This window comes from Gobio gobio, assembly GCF_949357685.1.
Source record: "Gobio gobio genome assembly, chromosome: 1".
Taxonomy (NCBI): domain Eukaryota; kingdom Metazoa; phylum Chordata; class Actinopteri; order Cypriniformes; family Gobionidae; genus Gobio; species Gobio gobio.
Genome location: NC_137097.1, coordinates 37,230,057 through 37,254,969, shown reverse-complemented (window position 1 = coordinate 37,254,969; position 24,913 = coordinate 37,230,057). Strand labels below are relative to the sequence as shown.

Below are 24,913 nucleotides of genomic sequence, written 5' to 3'. Positions count from 1 at the left end.
ACATTGACACTTCCAAGATCCATGAAAGGCACTTAAAACGTCGTTACAAAGTCCATCTCACCACAGTGGCTCTACAATAATTTTACGATGCGACGACAATAGTTTTTGTGCGCAAAAAAAAATCAAAATAACACCTTTATCCAACTTGTTCTCGACTTCCGTGTGTGCCTCCACGACGCATGCGCGAGAATATGACATAGCGCCGGCGTTCGGGAATCCATGAAATACACACTTAAGCCCCATTTTGAGCACTACGCCGAGACCTAAAGCACGATCAATGTAGAATCCAACAGCTTAGACATGCGCGTCTTCCTCTGCTCGTAAACAAATCGCTTCTGGGTCATATGTCCGAACGCCGAATCTGCGTCATATTCTCGCGCATGCGTCGTGGAGGCATACACGGAAGTCGAGAACAAGTTGGATAAAGGTGTTATTTGGATTTTTTTTTGCGCACAAAAACTATTGTCGTCGCATCGTAAAATTATTGTAGAGCCACTGTGGTGAGATGGACTTTGTAACGACGTTTTAAGTGCCTTTCATGGATCTTGGAAGTGTCAATGTACTGAATGCCAATGGAGGCCTGTTTGAAGCCTTTCTCAGCCATCAGCTTTCAACTAAAATATCTTCATTTGTGTTCCGAATATGAACGGAGGTCTTACGGGTGTCCAACGACATGAGGGTGAGTAATTAATGACAGAATTTTCATTTTTGGGTGAACTAACCCTTTAAAGTCAATCACAGCGGAAGCTCGGGTTGCCATAGAAACATGACACGCGCTTGAGACTGCACATGCGCGGTGGCTGGAGCAACCTGAAATATGAGCTTTTTTACGCAATTTGAGCATCATAGAAAACATTTGTGACAGTTCACCTGAGATTTTGTTGCTGATTTTAAATATATTATTTAAATATAAGTTCAAATCAAACTTCAACAGTGCGTCACACGTAGACAGCACTTACTTTTTTCTCATGTTTGTCCACAATATGCATGAAGGATGCCCGGACAGAAGAGGTGCCCGTGGGTTTAACTTCTTTATATTCGTTGTTTTTTAGCTTTTTTCGCACATCACTCATGAAGGTAACCATTATTATTACCGTGCGCTTGCAGAGAGACCGAGCGAGAGAGAGAGAGAGAGAGAGCGCATGAGGCGAGCGAGCAAGAGAGAGAGATCGCTCGTGTTTTTCTTCTTTCTTTTTTTTAAACCTTATTTCCCGGCTCACACTTTTCTTATCCTAATTTTACAGTTGCAAGTTACAAAAAACACACAAGCAGTGCTGACTGACTCTGATCAAGGGCAGGTGTTCTCCGAGTCCGGATCGACTCCGGTATTACACACAATGTTAAACAGACCTGGGACCCGTAGTAATAGATTGGGACCCGACCCGGACCCGGCTGATCATTTAAAATATAGACCCGAACCCGTACGGGTCCGGGTCGGGTCCCGGGTCCCGGGTCCCGGGTCCCGGGTCCACGGGTCTCGGGGGCTCCGTGAAGACCTCTACTCTGAACTGCCGCCTTTTCACTAGACGGTGTTCTTCCTGTATGGAAAACCCACAGTAGACCCACAAAACCTGAAGAGTGTGATGCAGACATATATAGAGCTGCAGACTAGGCTACACCCAACACCTCTGCATGGAAACAATTTCATCTTGAGTCTTAGGTTATAACACGTAAAACTCAGAAAAACTGGTTGGGTGTAGGGCTTGAATTAGCGCCTTTCCTCTGTGATACTGTGCACTTTTTTTGGTCCATTTAGAGTTTACCTAAATGGTTAACCCTGGGCCATCCTTCTCCATCATTTAGCAAACACTCTTCCCTCTACCCTCATCCCTCCTGCCACAACTCTGTGCAATCTGCTGAAATGGCAGAGATGCTATCTCGGCTCATCAGCACAAACCTGAAGTGTGTGGTACACGCCGACCGGGCATGCAAATTCCACATGCCAATTCCATTGGCTTTTTCTCAATATGTCAGAGGTGTTTGGAGCTCCCAAAAGTGACCACTAGCATCGGCATTTCAACAAGTTTCCTTCCATCAGGGAATGAGGGTTAAACTAGTAACCAAGACGTTTCCCCCCTTTGTTTGGCTTAAAACACTGTGTCCATGGTCATCCAGTTTGAAAGTTTTTCAGATGTTCTGTTGCTATGTTCTCTAATTGAGCTCTGTAGAACTGTTTGCAATATGTACAACTGCATATTTATGCCACCCATTTAACCCTAATGAGTAAACGTTTATCAATGTTAGAAATTACAGTAACAAACAGTAAATACACTATATTGGCAAAAGTATTGGGAAACCCTCCAAATTATTGAATTCAGGTGTTCCAGTCACTTCCATGGTCATAGGTGTATAAAATGAAGCACTAGGCTTGCAGATGCTTCTATAAACATTTGTGAAAGAATGGGTCGCTTTCAGGATCTTAGTGAATTCAAGCGTGGTACTGTGATAGGTTGCCACCTGTGTAATAAGTCCATTCGTGAAATTTACTCATTACTAAATATTCCACGGTCAACTGTTAGTGGTATTATAACAAAGTGGAAGCAATTGGGAACAACAGCAACTCAGCCACGAAGTGGAAGGCCACGTAAAATTACAGAATGGGGTCAGCGCATGCAGAGGCGCAGAAGTCATTAACTTTCTGCAGAGTCAATAGCTACAGCCCTCCAAACTTTGTGTGGCCTTCAGATTAGCTCAAGATAATTGCGTAGAGAGCTTCATGGAAGGGGTTTCCATGGCCGAGCAGCTGCATCCAAACCTTACATCACCAAGTTCAATGCAAAGCGTCTAATTAAATGGTGTAAAGCACGCCACCACTTGACTCTAGAGCAGTGGAGACGTGTTCTCTGGAGTGACGAATCACGCTTCTCTGTCTCACAATCTGATGGACGAGTCTGGGTTTGGTGGTTGCCAGGAGAACAGTACTTACCTGACTGCATCATGCCAAGTATAAAGTTTGGTCGTGTGGTTGTTTTTCAGGGGTTGGGCTTGGCCCCTTAGTTCCAGTGAAATGAACTCTTAATGCTTCAGCATACCAAGACATTTTGGATAATTTCATGCTCCCAACCTTGTGTTTGGGGATGGCCCCTTCCTGTTCCAACATGACTTGGATGAGCGAGTTTGGAGTGGAGGAACTTGACTGGACTGCACAGAGTCCTGACCTCAACCCAATAGAACACTTTTGGGATGAATGTGAGCCTGGCCTTCTTGTCCAACATCAGTGCCTGACCTCACAAATGCACTTCAAGAAGAATGGTCAAAAATTCCCAATTTTGGCAATATAGTGTATCTAGAAATAAATAAACAAAGCATTGTTTATCAAATCAATATTATGTAATTAACATTAGACTACAATAAAAATAACAAAAATGTGTTTGGAATGACAGCAGCAGAAGATAACACAACAGTAAATAAACTACAATGGACAAAGAAATGTCTAGCAAAATAATATTATGTGAATAATAACACTATTTATTTATACAAAATACTAAATTAATACAAAAAGTCTATCAAAATTTTTATTTTAATATCAACAAGATTAGTTGAAAAGGAAAAAGCAACATTTTATGTTGTGTTTGGCAGAAAAATAATAAAAACACAAAAAATTAAAGGAACTGTATGTAAGAAATGTATTTCAATTAATCATAAAATGGCCCTGATATGTCACTAGACATTAAGAAATCATGTTAATTTCAAATATTTATATTACTGACAACGGTTGTCCGGCCAAGATATTGTCATTTTAAAAGTGAAGTTGCAGCCCTCAACTGATGTTGATGTTGACATGTTGTGTTTTGGCCTGAAGCGCCACCCTCCACCTGTCTACCAATCACGAAGTCAGTAGTGTTTCGGCATCGGGGTTGCCCGCTCTGCTCTAGTTACCACAGCTGCAGCTACAAACTTTTTGGATAAACAATGTATAACTTTACGAAACCTAAACGACCTCGTCGTTATGAATCAGAAAAACGTTGTGACAGTGTCCGAAATAAAACAAGGATTTGAGATGCCTTTGAAAGATAGAGACGGCTGAAAACGGAGAATAATTTGAAGACTGATGCCAACGTTGCTAATTTTCTCCTGGACAGGTAAGGTTCATCTGTGTTTGGCTAACTTGTACTTAATGTAAATGGACATTTCAAATATTCATGACAGTCGAACAAAGATATGCATGTTCGTGCAAAGTAACGTTAGGTTAGCGCAGATGGAGGAGGTGGGTCATTGAATTGAAAAGGTAACGTTAAGGAATTGTTTGGTAAATAAAAACGGCGAGTCGTCATTGCTAACATTAGTAATGCATTATCAGAGCCCGTTTCTCTGTCATTATGCTGGGACGCTGAGGAAAACAACATTAGCACGCCTATTAGCACTGTGTAAACGTATTTGAGACAGTAGCCTAACGTTACCTCAGTAAAAATGATTCCTCATTCGTTCTTCGCATATATAGTGGACAAAACATGCTGCAAGTTGACCTGTATGACCATTGCTAATGTTATTTAGCTTTGCTGTAATTTTACTATAGTATTTTTTCATGTGGCAATGTACTGTCACATACGAGCGTTCATATTTACGATTATATTTGGCTAATCGCCATTAGTACATTTTGCGATTCATAATTACTTCACAAAACATCGCTCTTGAAACATAAACATAATTAACAGAAAGAAAAAAAACTTACTGTGTACGACTCGTCACTTGCCATTGAAAGCTCCGTGGAGCAGCCTTCCTGCTGCATCCTGCAGCCTATCTGGCAACCTCGAGTCTGGGGGAGGGGGAGAGGGGATACACCGCTCTACAGTAATTTGAAAGTGATTGCAGTACCAGTTTTGGCCACAGTCCTACATACAGCTCCTTTAGTTAAACATTAAATAGATAAAACAATGACAATCAAAAGCATAACAAAGAAATTAGACCAAAAGTAAACACTTTATTTTAGCTTCACAATTGAACTTTTGCTAAATTGTTCCACAGAGAACAATCAGTCCTACTCTCCTCCGGATTCTTCCCATTTCACAATTTTACCTTCAATCCTTCTTCGTGCCTTTGCCTATGCTTTCCTCTGAATTGACTCGGGTTATTCAAACAATTGAAGCATTCTTCTATCCTTAGGCGTGTAGCATGTTTGAATAGATGCAGTAAAATCTTGCTATGGTTGTGTGACAGTTTTCCTGGCCTTTTGTATAAAAGACCATTCATATAAAAAAAACCCAGCACATGTTTCACATTGTTTGTGCAACACTAAAAATGGTTTGTAATTCCTCAAATCCACTCTGAGAGAAAACACAATATTGTATTAGAGCAAAATAATAAATTCCAACCATACTTGGTTAACTCATCCACCCCTGTCATGAATTGTGGCTACTTTTATACCATTTATTATTTAATTCAATTCAATGCAAGCTTGGACTGAAGACAAAATGTAAGGGACAAAAAAAAAACCACTCATAAAGGACAAAGGGTTTTCTTTTTTTTACCGAATCCAAGGTAAACCAGAGTCAATGTTTTCCTCAATGCTAATGCAATTTTATTGACTAATTTTCCTAATTAGCAAAATTAGTAAATGTGTTTTCACTCACTGCTAACAAGCCACATAAAAACTGCACTCCATCCACGAGACATTAGTGCCATGCCTGCCATTTTCCCTCCGAATGAACGCATCATTACTATATATACACTTAAATATTCAAAAGCATCCTCTTTTGCCCCCAATTTTTTTCTAAGCTTTCTTTCTGTGTGTTTTTCTGGTACTTTTGCTGGCATTTAAATGGCAGTGGAGGTCTTAACCTTATGTGTGCTCACTCATCTGTGTTGATGGCGTTTAAGAGGGCAGCTGTTTTGAGCATGGGAGTTAAAGGAGCATGAGATCTCAGGAGTTGCCTTATTTCACACTCTGTTAATGGCATTGAGAGGTTTTGACCCCTGCGATATGTGTCTTTGAAAAACAAATGCAGAGAATTGAGACGTTAGCAATTCTAATCAGGGCTGATGATGGTTTCAATTAATGTTCTGGTGGGATTGTCTTTCTGCATGCTATATTAGTGCCATTGTCAGATATTAGAACCATTTGATTTAATTTACAGTCATGGAAATTTCCATAGGACACGTTAAATTGATCAAAAGTGACAGTAAAGACATTTATAATGTTACAAAATATATATATTTCAAATAAATGCTGTACTTTTGGTTGATGGAAATGTCCGCATAAATGCTAAAAATGGGCATGAAAACTAGATTGAGGTGGCTACTTTTTTATCAGATAAAAAGACATTGACATAAACTATGATGGAATCAAATTTATCGAAAAATCTTTCCAGCGGTGAAGTACCCCTTTAAGAACCTATCAGCCTGCACCATCTAGAGTTTCATGACATTATTTTCTCTGGTAATCAATACAATGTCAATAGAGATTAGATTATATTGAACATTCCTTCATTATGAAAATACATCCCTTGACACAAAATCTAATAATTAATATTTCTCCTGTGTGTTTATTTTGCAGACCATGTGGTTTGTGAGGAAGAGTTTAAGTACGCCATGTTGGCCCTCAACTGTGTGTGTCCAGCCACCTCAACCCTGATCACCTTATTGATTCACTCCTCCAGAGGACAGTGAGTATAAATCAAGCTTCACTCACTCACTCACTTCTAGAAGCTAGACTTTTGTACAGCATTAAATCTAGTCAGATTGTAGCCTACAAATTTAAAGGGATAGTTAACTCAAAAATTTAAATTCTGTCATCATTTACTTCTGTATAGGAATCTGTGCGATCAGAGTTTCGCGTAAGGATGAAAGATTTTCCCACACAGATTTCGTTAATTTTCAAGTTGGTCACAAGAATTTGCTACGCTGAACAACAGAAAGCTGCTTGGTTTGAAAGTGACTTCTTTGTGAGCTGTGCTTTATACATCGCTACAATATTATAGACCATTAGGGAGTAGATGTCACAGTTGCATTACTGTAGTTGTGCGCACACTACGGTGGCGGAAAAACTGTGGTAAGAAGTGGGGGAAATAGGCAAAATCCACGGAATAAGGTAAAAAAAATGTCTTGACCCTTTGGATGTCAGAATTGGAATTTAAAAAAAGATTGTCTTCATTTTTATAGAATACCATCGTCAAAGACCCTTTTGAAGCTAAACACAGACGTTTATGGTAGCAAGCCATTAAACAGACACGATGAAACGGCGGCTAAATTACCCTACTATTAAATCATATGACACTATATTTAAATAATATACAGTTCATAGAGGGCCCTACAGTTATAGTATTAAATAATACTTAAACCTATAATATAGATAGCAGTTAAACCTATAGCATTTACATCTCACAATTCTGACTTTTTTTCTAGCAATTGTGAGTTTGTCTTAATTCAGATTTTATAACTCACAATTGTAAAAAAGTCTGAATTATGAGATATACACTGTTCAGATATACACTGTTCAGGCTTATAACATTTTGACCACTGAGAGGTGAAGTGAATAACACATTATCTCTTCATCACAGCACCTGTTAGTGGGTGGGATATATTAGGCAGCAAGTGAACATTTTGTCCTCAAATTAATTGCTTACCTGGGGAACACATGGCACCAGGATGCAATATGGGAAGAAGACAAGCCGGCGGAGGCCGTGTGATGCTTTGGGCAATGCTCTACCAGGAAACCTTGGGTCCTGCCATCCATGTGGATGTTACTTTGACACGTACCACCTACCTAAAAATTGTTGCAGACCATGGACACCCTTTCATGGAAACGGTATTCCCTTGTGGCTTTGGCCTTAGCAGGATAATTAACCCTGCCACAAAGCAAAAAATGGTTCAGGAATGGTTTGAGGAGCACAACAACTAGATCGAGGTGTTGACTTAGCCTCCAAATTCACCAAATCTCAATCCAATTGAGCATCTGTGGGATGTGCTGAACAAACAAGTCCGATCCATGGAGGCCCCACCTCGCTACACTATTTGCGCCTTCAAAATAGTTCACTAATGTGATCACATCTTTAGACGGGAAGAGATCTTTTGACTAACATTTGAAAGTGACCAATCACATTTGTGTGCATTTTTATCTGCAATATGTATATTTGAGAGTAATGTTTCAATAAAACTTTCTCTCTGTGATTCTCTGTTAAAAAGACATTGGTTACATTTATGATGTAGAAGGGATGTGAATTTGGTTTTATTAATATATTTACACAAACATGATGCCTGAAATAGAACACAATGCCTTGTAGATGATTTGCTTGTGTTGCTTCACAAATGTGAGATGAAGGGCAGATATACAGAGTTCTCATTCACTGAACTATCAGCTTGTGCTTAATAGTTTCATTTTTTATTATTAGAACAGCATCTTCAGAGGCCTTCAAGCAACGAGCTGGTGCCTTCCAGCCGCTCAACAGGTCAGACCCACTGACTGTAAAATATTGACACATAGACATCGATACACACACTGGCAAAGATCCCATAAACTGTGAATTTATCTCTGCGTCATGCATCCTTGTTTCTTCACCTCTTCCATTTTAACACTCCCCACTCCCTCTGGTTCTCACCTCCCCTACATCTTCCCAGCCATTTGCAGGGATGTCAAAGACACATCGAGCTGTTGTTATTTTCTCTGCCCATCTGCAAGCCGTGAAAACATTTGGAGGACAAGTCAAAGGAGTTCACTCAAAATATAAAATTCTGTCATAATTTACTCACCCCCATGCATGATTTTCTTTATTTTGTGGAGCACAATGGAATCAATTTTGAAGAATGTCCACACTGCTCTTTCCCAAACAACAAAATTGGATGGTGATTTATGCTGTCAAGCTCCAAAGTGGACAAGAAAGAAAGTAAACTTTTCCTTTTTGGGCTCCTCTTGTTAGCTCAAATATTGCTACTGCTCAGTGTGTTGTTTGCAGAAGGAGTGTAGTAGTCATTATTATATACATTTTTGGAGTTGTGGGAAGTTATTGCCTATTAAGATCTGGTTTGGTGGCGAGAGAGTTGTGAGATCGCTTTGCAGGCATTTTCTGTCTTGACATAACTGTTTTTGTTTCCCATTTGCTCTTTACGCTGAGGCAGAGAGATCATAAGATAAACCATTTTCAGCCCACATTTATCCTTTTATCGCAATAAGTAAATGCGAAGGGACATATCTCCATGCTCATGCGAGTTGTGTCGATGCTTCCATACTATTTTTCATTAGTTAAGGCATCCTCATTGAAGACTCTGATCCTGCCATTTTGATCTTTATGATACTACATCACTCCTGAATGGCAGGATATATGCCTCCATATATGAGTTTTGTGTTTTTTAGCACTGCCGGGTGTTGGCTTTCTACAGCCCCCTAGACACACTTTTTTTTTTATGTTGAGCATTGTTAGGTCTCCTCTCGCTATAGAGACCCATACTGTTGAGATGTCTGCCCCCTAGAGCTCCACATAGATATTAGTATCAGTGAGGGTTGTGTTGCTTGGCCTCCTCTCGTTCTGAGAGTCGTCTTGCTAGGCCCACACTCCCCAGAGATCCATTTAGACAGGACTATCAAGATGTAGGGCTCTTTGTGAGTCTCCTTGGTGAGACTAGACTGTCTTTTGCCTTATAGCATGATACAGGTAGTGCTAGAGTCGAAAGCTCTCTTCAGAGCCTCCTCAGTTGTCCTTTTTCAGAGCCTCATTGATAGATGGTCTTCAGTGTAGAGTGTAGTTTGACTTCCTCTCGTTTTAGAGGGTTGTGTTGCTGAGGCTTCTGCTCTTAGAGCTACATACAGACAGTAGTACTGAAGTTGTAGGCTCTTTGGAGCCTCTTTGATGGAACTGTGTAAGGCGTAAGGTGTATACAGGCTAACACTTGTTTTAGAGAGTCATTCTGCTGATATCACCACTCTCCAGAGCTCCACACAAAGTGTTATCCTCCTCTTTAGGAGCCTCTTGGATGAGAGTCTCTGGCTTAGAGTGTTGTTAGGCCTCCTCGTTTTAGAGAGTAATTTTGCAGAGGCCTCCACTCCTAGAGCTCCATACAGACAGTAGAAACAACGTTGTAGGCTCTTTGTGAAGCCTCCTTGGTTAACTGTCTTTAGAGCTGAATGTTGTTAGGCCTCCTCTCCTTCTAGAGAGTCATCCTACTGAGGCCTCCACTCCCCAGGGCTCTGCACAGACAGTATTGTCAAGGTGTATGGCTCTTTGGAAATGAGCCTCTTTGAAAAGACTGTCTTTGGTATAGAGCAGGGGTGTCCAACCCTGGTCCTGGAGGGCTACCACCCTGCAGATTTTAGCTCCAACCTGAATCAAACACACCTGAACCAGCTAATCATGGTGTTGAGGGCTGCTTGATAATTACAGATAGGTGTGTTGGAGCAGGGTTGGAACTGAAATCTGCAGGACCGTAGCCCTCCTGGATAAGGGTTGGACACCCCTGTCATAGAGTGTGGTTAGGCCTCCTCTCAGTTTAGAGAGTCGTTTTTGCAGAAGCATCTGCAATTTGAGCTCTGTTTACCGCGTATTGTTAAGTGTAGTAGTACTCCCCTCGCTGTCACCTCTGGATTCTGATGTGAAGTGTTATTGTCTCTAGAAATGCAATCCCTATTCATTGGGGGCCTCTGTCAGGGTTCTACTCTTTCAGTTCTGTCAGTCTTGTCTTTGTTTAATGTTTAATGTTTCTTTGTTTGTGTTGTGCTTAAACACATGGCTCTGTCTTTGTTTGTGTTAGCCATGTGCCCCTCTATTCCTGCCTCCTTATTTTCAATTGCCATGCACTCTTGTTTAGTCATTGATTAGTCCTCATTTGTCAGAGTGTGCTCACTCTTTCCTCATGTTCTCAGCTCCTTGAGTGTGTTCACCTGTTCTTTGTCTGCTCTTTCCCTCATGTTTTGCCAGTTCGTTAAACAAAAAAAAGTCACTCTGTGCTTCTGTGGTACCTAATACTTTTCTTGTTGCTAAAATCTGTAGTGTGTTATTTGTTGTTGTTACTTATAATTTTGCAGTGCATTAGTTCTGCCATCAGTCCTGTCTGTCTGTCTTGTCTTGTTTCCTGTGTCTCTCGTTCCAGTCGTGTCCTGCACAAGCAGAGCTTCCCTGACTGCTTACTCTTCTTGCCTAGCAGCAAGCCTGGTGCAGAGCCTGAGATACCTGAGCGCATTGCCTGTTGTACTTAGAGTTCCTGCCTGGCCATCGCTGATATCCTCTGGTCTCGTTCTGCTCTGCCATAACTGCTCTCCAGCCTACCGTCATCTTGAGCTAGTTACAGTGGTTGCTCTTCCTGCTTGCCTGTGATTGTGCCCATTGTTTGGACTGTGTTCACCTCCTCACCATATCTTGTCTTGTCTGCTGTTTTGTTAATAAACCCATGAACGTGCTTCAGACACCGGTCATGCCGGAGGCATTCTCTAGAGGACGCAATGTCTCATTACCCTTCTCAGGGAACCATGGTATCTATTCACAAGACTTGGGTTAAACCGCTCAAATCATATGGATTACTTTCACAATCTCTTTATGACCTTTTTTAAGACTCAAAATGTTGGTGTAATGGACTTTCAACGGAGGAACACAAATCTTTCAGGTTTCAAAGGATCATCCATGTCTTTCTGTCACAGGGAAGGTGGTGCTGGCTCAGTCGATCAATGGCAGCGCACCTACAGGCGCTGTGCGGCCAATGAGGTGCACCACATCCGGCTGGAAGAGAGCAAGTTTTTTGGAGAATATCAGGGAAAGAGTTTCACCTTTGCCTCCTTTCATGCACATAAGAAGTAAGCCTCTGGATTAAGCTCTAGTGAATCAGTTTGTTTTAATTCCAGTATATGCTCACAATAACACTGTTAACTGCTGTGGCAGATATGGGGTGTGTCTGATCGGGGTGCGCAGGATGGACACAGCCAATATCCTCTTGAACCCTGGACCCTGCCACATCATGGGAGCTTCCGACACCTGTTTCTACATCAACATCTCCAAAGAGGAGAACTCAGCCTTTGTCAGGGGCCACAGAGAGCCAGTGAGGGGCCCCGGGGGCGAATCCAGAGGGGTCCCGCAGACAATCTATCATGGGCTCACTCGCCTACCAGTGCACAGCATTATAGCCAGCATGGGTAAGTTTGTCGACTCAAATCTTTGACGATTAATCATCACAAAGATTATTGAGAATAACAATTTAACAGTTTTTTTTTTTTTCATTACAGTTGACCTCTCTATTTTCTACATACATTTTATAGATCTTATTGTGAATGATTCATCCATGCATATGTTTAATTTTTTTTAATTAGTTTTGACCTCGTAATGTTCAAAATAATCAAAATGTCGTAACTGGATCTTCAAGTGAAACAACTTCACTGTGTTGATGTATGCAGGACTTCTCCAATCATTTAGTCCATTTAAACTCTGCCTCTTTTTGCATTCAGATCTACCTCCATCCAATCAACAACCAACGAATATAACCAACTCCCCATCCTATTTTTTCCTATAATCTGTTTCATAATCCGATGAACATCACAATATGAACGAAAAGATCTTTCACTTCAGTTTCATCATGACTTTAATAATTTATTTATTCACATTGAATCTGAAATCATACAGTAAAGTGTATGATTTCCTTTAATGTTTTGTTAACAAATATTGCACAGGATTACAATGACAAGAATAATATTTTAAATATAAATAATTTTCATAGTTTAAAATATTTCTTAGTACTTGAACCTTTTTTTAATTATTATTATTAGTAGTAGTAGTATTAATAATAATAATAATAGTTTATTATGTTATGTTAAAATGAGGCAGTAATTTTCACTGTATGCAAACTTTCTGAAGATTCACAGTATGTCTGAATTAAACCATTATATATTAGTATAATGTCATCTATTCTGCTCACAGATCAGTAAATTCAGTTACTATTGTTCTTTTCTGTGAATGTGAGATGGATGTAGACAGAAAAAAAGAAATGTGCTTCTTAAATTCACTTCAATTTTTTTTTTAAACAAAATATTCCATTTTAGTGCAATATCACCATCTAGTGAAACGCACAGGAACTCATGAATCATCTGTCGTGTTTTGGCCTTCAGTGGTTAAATATGCTTTAAGAGATTGGAGCTGATCTGCTAATTTTTAGAAAAGAAGAAAAGTTTTTTCATACTATGGAAGTCAGTGGGGCCCTGGGCCTGTTTGGTTACCCATATTCTTTAAAATATCTTATTTTGTGTTCAGCAGAAGAAATAAATCCATACAGGTTTGAAACAACTTGAGGGTGAGCAAATGATGAATGAATAATTTGTGGGTTAACTATCCCTTTAAGAACGCAAATTGAGTCAGTTTTAATTTTATGTAATCTTCAACCTCAAATCTCTTTCGTCCTGTAACAGGCACAGTAGCCATAGACCTGCAGGACTCGAGTGACAGCAGTCCAGAGGGCACAGGCCCACCTGCTCTGGGCAGTGGGACAGTGAGCAGGAGCAGGAGCGGGTCCAGGACAGAAGTTGGGGGATGTAACACTCTAGCACTGCCCGCCATGGGTGGCTCAGGCGAGGAGAGGAGGCACAGCATTGCCCCTGTCCTGGAGGTGGTTGACAGGGTGCACAACCCCACGTTTGACCTTCTGGGGGACCAATCAGAGGATGAGGGAGGAGATGATGGGAAGGAGGAAGAGGAGGGAGAGCAAAAAGGCCAGTGGTGGGGAGCACACTGCGAGTGAGTATTAGGCCAGGTCGCTGGACCAGGTCTTGGTCTCTAGACCACATACATGTGGCCTTGATATAGGTTTCATTAGCCTCATGAAGCCAAACTTTTGACTATTGGCATACATTCTGGTCTACTTTACAGATTATTGCGGCCAACAAGGTGGGAAATAACTGAATTAAAAAAGTAATCATTCCAAAAGTTATTTTTTTTAATTATTTTTTTGTTCAGATTTTACACAACCATTCAAACATGAAATTCCATTACAATTGAAAATCTGTAAAAGGCTTCTTTTGAGCATTGCAAAATCCATAAAAGAAAATGTATCATGGTTTCCACAACAATATTAAGCTGTATGTTTTAGTTTTCAACATTGGTAATTATAATAAAGGCTCAAGTGACACTGAAACCTGGAATAATGAAGCTGATATAAAATACATAAATATATAAAATATATTCAAATAGAAAAAAAGTTATTTCAAATTATAATTGTATTTCACAGCATTACTGTTTTTACCTGTTTTTATTTCAAAAACTTGAATGGTAGAGTTGATGTTTGTATGAGACAGCTGTTTGTGCACTTGTATTTCTCACACAGATGGGTTAAAGGCTACCCACTGAACTCTCCATACATCGGCAGCTCTCCCGCCCTCTGCCACCTCCTGCAGGAGAAAATGCCATTTTGCTGTCTGCGCCTGGATAAGGTTAGTGCCTGCCACTCTCCAAATCTTCAGACACTCACTAACTACACCCCTCTCAGCACAAGGTCCTAACAGCAGATTGCTTTCTCAGGCTTGTCATCATATGCCCTATGAGGATGCTCGCTCATACGGCTTTAAAAACAAACTGATCATCGTGTCTGCAGAAAGTGCTGGAAACGGCCTCTATAACTTCATCGTTCCGCTGCGGGCGTATTACCGGCCCAGGAAGGAGCTCAACCCCATTGTTTTGCTACTGGAGAACGTGTGAGTGTCCTAAAAACAGAAACATTGAGAAATTCTCAAGCCTTTAGATACCATCCATCCTTTGTTTTTCACAGCACTGATCACCTTTCCGTATTTATTATCACATAATAATTGTTTCTCCTGTAACAAAAAACTAATATCGGGAGATTCATTGTCATATAATTCAATCAAACGTAATAAAACCCTGAGTCATCTTGTTTTTTCCTGATTGGATGTACACTGGGGAGCAGCTGCAGGCTGGATTTCATTATTTAGATGCCCTGGAGCAGGGCTAAGCTGTGTGATTTTTATAGACATTGGGTCATTTTTGTAAAATACTTGGAAAGAGACATCAGAGACATTTGTAATTCAGTTTGCATGTTTTTGTCAAGGCATCACCTCAGATTCTCAACATCTCTCTCTGTGATGTTTGCTAGACCTGAGGCAGACTTCTTGGAGGCCATCTGCTGGTTTCCTATGGTCTACTACACAGTGGGCTCCATCGACAAGTAAGAGAAGCTTTACTTGAAGCCTGCCTATGAAGGTATTATTCACATGTATTGTAGAACACTTAGTTCTGGTCGTGGAATTTGAGTGCTGTTAAACAGTCCAACAGCACTGGGACATTTTGCACTCTATGTATCACTCATCTCACTGTGTTTGCTCCAGGCAGAATGTCAGTCTGTGCATTAGTGAGGCAGAAAGAGACACTTGCTGTAGGTTACATCAGTTAACATCAGTAGGTGGTGACAAGTGTCTTCATGAGTCATTAAATAATTCATTCAGCCGATTATTTCAAATAAACTGATTCATTATGGAAAGAAACCCACTGTGCAATGACGTTGGAGTGGTGACTTTTCTATGTAATTTTTGGACGTACAATTTCAGTCCACTGGTCTGGCGACGTCTTTTTTCAACGTCTACCGCATGTCTAATGTTGACGTCCGTGGGACCTCTGTGTAAGGGCTATTTATAGTCCAAATGTGGACGTCTTTTCAACATCAAATTTAGACTAATTTTAGACGTCGTTTTTATACAACTTCTATAACTGTAGTCCCATGTTTCAAGGGGGTGGAGGACATGTTTTCTGTACCATGTATTAATTTTACTCTAGCTTTTTTGGCTCAGGAGCTAGTTTCAGCAGGAAATGCATTACACCTTTTTATGCATTTCCATTTATCACCTGCTTCTGAGACAATCCAATGGAGTTTTTTGGAAATGATCTGGAACAGTATGCCACCTTCTGAAATGGGACCAGATATTTTTCCAAAAACTCCATTTGATTGTCTCAGCAGCAGGTGATAACTGGAGACTTATTTTGCAATGCACGCCGAATCGGGCCAAATGCCTGGCGTGTTGCCTCTGCCAATCAGAGTGCCGTTTACTGGTTGGGTTATGATGATGTGCTACCTCAGCCCATCAGAGTGACGTTGACTCGTTTTTGACTCAATTTGGTTGAAATTTAAACTGCCCTTGAGAGCTGTCCTCGGCTGTCCTTGACTTTTCTGCTGCTGTTGGTTCTTTTTGAGTTAGGAATAAGGTGGATAGGCCTAATATAGGCTATACCATGAAATTATTTTCTGAACTCTAATTTCCCACAAATTGCATTTCCAAATAAATAAACAGATACATGCAAAAATACATATATGCGTAAATAAATAACTTGATTAGGCTACTTAAAAAAAAAAAAAAGCATGGCCTACTGAATAAATAAATAGGCATACACATAATAAACAGTGTTTGTTTATAAATAATCTGTATCCATATGTATTAATCATGTTGATAACAACAATGTTGATATTTTGTTGTCACCCATCCAAATGACGTCCAAAAAAATTACCCAGTTCAAAGGTCAAATGTTGAACATCAATATGACGTCCAAGTTGGGTCATGGTTGGACGTCCAAATAGTGGACCTAGTTTGGATGTCGAATTGGTCATGGACCGACGGACTCAATATGGACATGATCTGCACATCTATCAGATGTCCAATGTTTAATGGGAACAAGTGGCAGCCTTCATGAATAAGCCATTAAAACATTCATTCAGCTGTTTCGTTCAAACACAATGATTCATTCAGAAACAAAAACTAGCCATTGAATCATTAATTTAAAACTAGCCATTGCATCATTAATTTAGCCGATTCTTTCATTCATTCATAAATTAGTGATTGTCTTCACAAATGAGTCATTAAATCATAGATCAGTAGGTGGTGACAAGTGTCTTCATGAGACTTAAAGCATTCATTCAGCCGGTTAATTCAAATAAACTGATTAATTATGGAAAGAAACAAGTGGCAGTCTTCATGCATAAGTCATTAAAACATTAATTTAGCCGATTCATTCAGAAACAAAACTAGTGACTGTCTTTATGTGTGAATCATTTGAATAATTCATTCAAACGATTTGTTCAAGCTACTGATTCATTCAGGAACAAAATAAGTGACTGTCTTTATTAATGAGTCATTGAATCATTCCCTCAACCGATTCATTCAAATACAAAGATTAATTTAGGAACAAACAAGTGATTTTCTTTAAGACTGAGTTATTGAATCATCCACTTAAAGGTAGGGTAGGCGGTTTCAGAGAGGCTAGCAATAGCATATAAATAAGAATATAAATGTATAACATAAAATAAGATCACACCCTCCTTTCAGAGCGCTCCTCAAGGCCACGCCTCCTTCAAAACACATGAATGTGCACAGCAGTCTGCAAAGGTATGGAAATACATACAGCTCTGGAAAAAAATTAAGAGACCACTTAACACTGAGAAATCAATGTTAAGTGGTCTCTTAATTTTTTCCAGAGCTGTATGTTGACAAGCAGGTAGGACATAGTATCATTGCATGACCGAATGCAATGATTGGATGGACATTTTTTGGTCCTGAGACATTAACAGAAGAAATATGTACATTTTAAAAAATATTTAGACCACATCTATCATTGCTAGCTATTAGGATTTGAATAGAGTTTCAACCATTATAACCAAACGTGTTTAACCTTTAATCAACAAACAAGTTGACTAGGTGTGTATGGCATCAAAGTACTGCAAGAGCAATTAGAGAGCAGACGGAGCTGCTCTCGCGGTACTTTGATGTCATACACCAATTGGTGTGCGCAGCGCCACTTCAAGTCGAACACACCTTCTTTATGAGTGAGTCATTGAATCGTTCACTCAGCTGTTTAATTCAAATACACTGATTCTTTTGGAACACCACTGCTGTGTTGTTTGGAGATGCAACAGTGAATTCTACTTATTACATCTTTGATTACCACAATTACATATTAAAAAAAAATCCTGTGAAAATAATTTCTTCATGCCTTAAAATAGCTTAAATGTAACTCTACACCCTTGCTTAATTTTGTATATGGAAGCATGGATATGCAAATTAGCCCCACCTCCACCCCACATCACACCAGCTCGGACTACCTGTTCCACTCGGTCAACTTTACTGTAGTAAACGCTGCACAAAGACGAGTAGAAATATTGGTTTAATTCATCCATATGTTTGAACCAGAAACTGATTCAAAACAGGAAGAGTGAATAATCTACAAGTCGATGTATCACAATGGTAATGCGTTTAGCCTATATATCGCTCTCTGCAACATTGGACACATAATAGTAATTCATATGATTACCCTTTTGCTTGACTACGTTATTAAATCATGTTCCCGTTCAGCACCTCAGTCAGACAGCTGCCTTGTAAAAATCAGTATCCTTCTAGTGTTGTCAAATCGATTAATCGCGTGTGTGTGTACTGTCTATAATTATTATGCATATATAAATACACACACATGCATTGGACCTACTTTATATTAGGTGGCCTTAACTACAATGTACTAACATTTTAATTAATCATTTGATACAATGCACTTATTGTGTACGTACATGTTTTACATTGTACTTAAAAAATTTGCTGCATGTAATTACATCTGTAATTAATTTCTGTAGTTACATTTATAATTTCACTGTTGACACTTCCCTTACACCTAACCCTACCCTTAAACTTACCCATACCACCACACCTGTCCCTAACTTTACCCGTATCCCACCTCAATATCAGCAAAAGTGTTTTGCAATACAATATGAACACAATGAATACATTGTACTTATTTTTTGATGCAAGTACATGTAAGTAGGCCACCTAATATAAAGTGGGTCCCATGCATTTATATATTTAAGAAATATTTGCATGTATATACTGTATATATATATATATATATATATATATATATATGTATATATATATATATATATATATATATATGTATATATATATGTATATATATATATATATATATATATATATATATATATATATATATATATATATATATATATATATATATATATATATATGTATATATATATATATATATATATATATGTATATATATATATATATATATATATATATATATATATATATGTATATATATATATATATATATATATATATATATATATATATATATATATGTATATATATATATATATGTATATATATATATATATATATATATATATATATATATATATATATATATATATATATATGTATATATGTATATAATTTATATTATATATAGAAATATAAATATTTTATTTAGAAATATAAAAAAAAATTCTTAAACATATGCATGTGTGTGTGTGTATTTATATATAAATAATAATTATACACAGTACACACACATATATTATGTAAGCACAAACTTTTATTGTGGATGCGATTAATCGTGGTTAATCGATTTAATCTAGTGCAACAAGCAGAAAGGCATATAGATCATTATAACATCAAAATATACATCATATGCATATTTTTACTCTCTCTATTGCTTAATTTACCTGATTTTTCATATTAACAGAAAAATATACCAGTATAACCTGGCTCCTCTTGAGAGTTAATGATGCTGAAGCCATATTTACTGTGTCACTACATGTTATTCTGGAATATTCCCACACTTATTGCTAATGAGTTTGAGGTATGTTTAGGTTTAGGAATTAGGGTTAGGATTATAGGGGTTAGTGTTTTGGGTTAATGGTTGGGTTACATTAAAATGTAATTACAATGCACCAACATGTATGTTCATAATTAGTCAATTGTATCAAAGGATTAAGTACATAGTAGTTAAGGCCACCTAATATAAAGTGTGACCAAAATACCTGTTCATATGTTTGGGTTCTTTGGTTTCTTTCTGTCTGTTCATGTTGTTTTACTGAGCTTGTCCCTGAACACTATGTGTGCAGTTTGGATAGTCTTCTGCGTTGTGGCGTGACATTGGCTGACACCATGGTTGTGGTGGACAAAGAGAGCTCCATGATCGCTGAGGAGGATTACATGGCTGATGCCAAGACCATAGTTAATGTTCAGACACTCTTCAGGTAGGTCCTTCCACAAGTGTGTCTTTCTGCTTGAGCCGTTGGGGAACCTGACACTCTCTCCTCACTGTTTCTCAAAGGCTTTTTCCAGCTCTCAGTATCATAACTGAACTAACCCACCCAGCCAACATGCGCTTCATGCAGTTCAAAGTCAAAGACCACTATTCTCTTGCTCTTTCTAAACTGGAAAAGGTGAGACACAAATGCAATACAATATAAACTGCATTATACTTTCTAAACAGTCCCAAAATAACTCGATCCCCTCTTTTGCTCCATTTGTGCTGTAGAAAGAGAGAGAGAGAGGCTCTAACCTGGTCTTCATGTTCAGATTACCGTTTGCAGCTGGGAAGGTGTTTAGTGTCAGTATGTTAGACACTCTGCTGTATCAGGTAACCATAAAGCGAACGTCCCATAACTGAACTGATGTCTTTCATTATGATAATAATTAGATTATACCATAAAAGGGCGTTCATTCTGTGAGGAAAACCATAGCAGAAATTGTCATCATACTGAGTTTGATTCATGTGTTAATGATTGTTCATTTTTGTTCACACGTTGTACATTGCTACAATTCATTTACAGACATGTTTCTATTGATTCCTTGACAAATTACAATGTCATTGAATGAGTTAAGCTACCTTTTCACTATTTAAGACAGACATCAGACCAGAAGTCATTCATTTTCAATAGAGCCATAAGTATATGTGTAATTCTCGGATCCGATTTGAGCTTTGTTGCGTTGAAATATTTAAACTTTTTTCTGTATGCCACCGCCCGACCACATGTGATGTGATTTTAATCAAAACTGTAAGCATGAGGTGAGAATCACCAATATTTTTCTACTAAATGTTATTCTTTAAAACCTATTCTCATATACTGATATACCGATTGGCTTCATCACTTGGTCTCCTATCCACCAATAAGCTGGTGTGTGGTGGGCGTTCTGGCGCAATATGGCTGCCGTCACATCATCTAGGTGGACGCTGCACATGAGTACCCATAAAAGTGCTATATAAATGCAGCATATTATTATTATTATTATTGGGTAGGCATTCTGAAAATAATAGTTTTATAATTATAAAAAAATTTGTTTGCTTGATTAACCCTAGAAAACCTACTGTTTTTCATTGCAATGTATTTTAGTTTTGTGTGGATATATTCATTCATTCATTCATTCATTCATTCATTCATTCATTCATTCATTCATTCATTCATTCATTCATTTTACCAAGGTGGAGGGGGATGACAATTGTATGCAAGTGTCGGAGATCGAGAAAAGGCAGCTTTAGACTTGCCATTATGATCCACTATGACCAACAATAAGTCCTGTAACTGTATGTGTGAATGCCCTGTAAATAATGGCAGATGCTTTATTTAGATGTGCATCTTAACATTAGCGCAATTTTAGTGAAAGTTTGTGTGCAAAAATGTTCCATTGTGCCACTGTTGTTAATAGTGTATGATATATGAAGCACAGCTAACACAGAAGTCAGTTTCAAACCAGCAGCTTTCTGCTGGTCAACATGGCATAGAAAACTCGAACTCATTGCAAAACCTGCGAGGGGAAATTTTTAGCTTTCATATGAAATTCCAAATCACGTGGATTCACATTGAAATGACTGGATTGGAGGCCAGGTAGTAGGCTACTCGCTGTGCGAGTAAACCTCACTCCTCTGATCTCAAGAGACGCTCTAGTGACTGACACTAGAGGTTGCAGCCTTTAGTCTCTTTGTTAGAGCGTCCGACTCTAATGCCGGCGGGGTCGAGTCTTGCTTGGAGCGGGCGGTTTGAACAGGTGGGGTTACTACTGCACCATTTCATTGCTCTACTTTTCCATTGTTTTTCTATGTAAACGCTTTAGACAGACATGTATGACCGCTACGCTCGCGTCTTGCATCTTTTGCAGCGCTGCGTGTTTAAGACGGCGTGTCAAATTTTGAGAAAAATATCAAAAGGATATTTTATTCGCAGTGCCAGACATCAATGTCAGTTCCAAAACAGTGGACCAATCAGAAGACCCCAGAGGCGGGGCAAGCATTGTGAGCTTTTGTTTACAGTAGCAAGTTGGTATGGCAACTGTTTTATTTGACGGCATAGGGGGATGGGGTGAACCCAAACAGATCTCTATGCTGTTTTTATCGAGGTCAAATACCATAGCCAATGCTAGTATTTGCTCACATCAAAAATAGCCATCTATTCTACGCAGCCTGGTCTCATTGCGAAAATGTACCTCTGGCAACGTTTTTGCAAACCCCAAAATACGTACCAATATGTACATATCACTGCAGTTTCAAAGTGATATGTCCACTGGGTGCCGCCAAAAGCTTCGTTTTTTTCCCGGAACAGATGAGCGTCAATCTGACGTTTTGTGACATTGTTTTTTTAACCTACACCTACACTAAACCCTAAACCTAACCAATAGTGTTAACAAAAGCAAATGTGACAAAAATACAATAGTAACCATGTCTTGTTAGCTTGTGTGAACTCATCTTTGAGCTCTTTTATCATGACTTGTCTTTCACGGGATTCGTACCTGAGCTTTCATTATTACAAGTACAAATCTGTACCAGCTGAGCTACTGAGCAAACTTATTATATAAAAAAAGCAGAGCATATGGAGCAGATTAAGTGACGCAAACTCCAAAATTTATTCATTTACATGGAAAAAAAAAAACGATAAAAAGTGCTTGCTGTTTTACTGCCTCTAGTGTTCATTTCACTTTGAAACTGCAGAGATATGTACTTATTGGTACGTATTTTGGCGGTTTGCAAAAACGTTGCCAGAGGTACATTTTCACAATGAGACCAGGTTGATTCTACGGCCCCTTACAATGTATCTACATTGGATGCAATGCGACCAAAATCAAAGAGATCGTTATTATCAGTGATACTGGATGTGGAGCGATGTGACACGACACCTATAGTAAACTGATGCCCTCTTTTATTTTTGTCGTACTCCATGTGCTTGTGCTTCTTCCGACAACAGTACAACAAGTGAATTTCAAACTTTCACTTTGAAGTGTTCAATGTAGACAGGTGTAGACGGACATTGAATTGTTTTGAAAAATATGTATTTTCAAAGTTTGAAACAGTTTTTGTTTGATTTCCTTGTTGTTTAATTGAATTGACAGATCTTGAGCATGATATGGATGGAACACAATCCCAAAACAGTGGCTCTGAGCCAATGCTGAATGTACAGTTTCACAGCAAAAGCAATTCTTTGGCTGAGCTTGTGAACAGTCTGAATTGAATGCGTCATTGAGTCATTATGTCTGAATTCATCATCTGTGTGTATGTGTTTTAGTCCTTTGTGAAGGACTACATGATCTCCATCACCAGACTACTGCTCGGTCTGGACTCCATGCCTGGATCTGGCTTCCTGTGTGCTGTGAGTGCCAGCGGCCCATCTCTCAATCCATAATGAGACTATAACTTAGTATCTGGACAATTATGCCTATAATGACGGTGGTCATGATGAATTTTAGGACATTGATGATAATACTGTCCTGATATTCTTTGTAGATGAAGATCACAGAGGAGGATCTGTGGATTCGCACTTATGGCCGTCTCTACCAGAAGCTGTGCTCGTCGACAGGAGACATTCCCATCGGCATCTACCGCACTGAAGCACATAAACTTCCTGTCTCAGAGGTACATTATACCAGCCAAAAGTTTGGAATAATTAAGATTTTGAATGATCTCTTTTGTTCACCAAGGCTGCATTTATTTGATCGAAAAAACTGCAGAAACAGAAATATTGTGAATTATTATTACAATTTAAAAATAACTTTTCTAATTTGATCTATTTAAAAACGTAATTTACTCCTGTGATGTCAACTTAATTTTCAGCATCATTACTCCAGTCTTCAGTGTCACATGATCCTTCAGAAATCACTATAATATGCTGATTTAATGCTCAAGAAACATTTTGTATTATCAATGTTAAAAACAGTTGTGCTCCCTAATTTTGTGGAAAACAAATGCGTGGCTAAGAAAGATTTTATAAAAATTTATATTTTTTTAATTCAGCATGGATGCACTAAATTGCATCTAATAATGTTTGAACATGTATAATGGTACAAAAGATTTTTATTTCAATTAAATGTTGTTCATTTAACTTTCTATTTATCAAAGAATCCAAAAAAACATTAAGGGTTTCGCTTAAAAATATTAAGCAGAAACATTATTTTTTCAACATTGATAATTTAATTGAGCATCAATAATATTTGAGCATCACATCATCATATTAGAATGATTTCTGAAGGATCATGTGACACTGAAGACTGGAGTAATGATGCTGAAAAACCAGTTTTGCCATCACAGGAATAAATTACATTTTACAATATACTCAAATAGAAAATACTATTTTTAAATTGTAATAATATTTCACAATATTACTGTATTTTTAAGGAAATAAATGAGCAAAATAGACTTTTTAAAAAAAATCATAATTCCAAACTTTTGGCCGGCAGTGTAGGCCTACCTGCATGTGGATCTTTCTGTCGTTGTTATTATAGTGTTTCTGTGGATGAATGACTCCGTTGTGTGGCTTGTCTCAGTCTCAGGTGTCCATCACGGTGGAGGATTACGAGGATACGCGTGAGCCCCGTGAGCCTCTGCTCTGCCGCTCCGGTCTTCACCGTAACTCAACATCGTCCGAGCCGCCCTCCTCATCCTCCACATCATCACAGGCTATGGATCACCCGCTCCTGAGGAGGAAGAGCATGCAGTGGGCGCGTCGATTGAGTCGTAAAGGTGGACGGAGCTCCGGCGGGGCCAAAGGAGTTGGGAGCGCTGCGGAGCGCATCAGCCAGCAGAGACTCAGCCTGTTCCGCCGCTCCGAGAGGCAGGAGCTCAACGCTTTGGTCCGCACACGCATGAAGCACCTGGGGCTCTCGCCATCTGGATTTAGTGAGTGTGCACACCGCTTCTTCTTCAGACTGGGTGATTTACTGTAGCTAAATATA

General features: G+C 38.8%; 1 protein-coding gene across 1 annotated transcript in view; it reads left to right on the top strand.

Annotated features, from left to right (window-relative positions):
* The window catches only part of kcnt2b (potassium sodium-activated channel subfamily T member 2b), a gene marked incomplete at both ends in the record, with an annotated part of 163,983 nt that overhangs the window by 136,171 nt on the left and 2,899 nt on the right, over window positions 1–24,913 (top strand). The window contains 13 exons of the mRNA XM_079828018.1: window positions 6,494–6,602; window positions 11,561–11,713; window positions 11,799–12,049; window positions 13,313–13,637; window positions 14,224–14,329; window positions 14,418–14,590; window positions 15,007–15,078; window positions 19,816–19,950; window positions 20,028–20,139; window positions 20,235–20,336; window positions 23,251–23,334; window positions 23,469–23,597; window positions 24,506–24,857. Coding sequence (XP_079684144.1) covers window positions 6,494–6,602; window positions 11,561–11,713; window positions 11,799–12,049; window positions 13,313–13,637; window positions 14,224–14,329; window positions 14,418–14,590; window positions 15,007–15,078; window positions 19,816–19,950; window positions 20,028–20,139; window positions 20,235–20,336; window positions 23,251–23,334; window positions 23,469–23,597; window positions 24,506–24,857 — 2,103 coding nt within the window. The remainder of the gene's footprint in view (window positions 1–6,493; window positions 6,603–11,560; window positions 11,714–11,798; window positions 12,050–13,312; window positions 13,638–14,223; window positions 14,330–14,417; window positions 14,591–15,006; window positions 15,079–19,815; window positions 19,951–20,027; window positions 20,140–20,234; window positions 20,337–23,250; window positions 23,335–23,468; window positions 23,598–24,505; window positions 24,858–24,913) is intronic.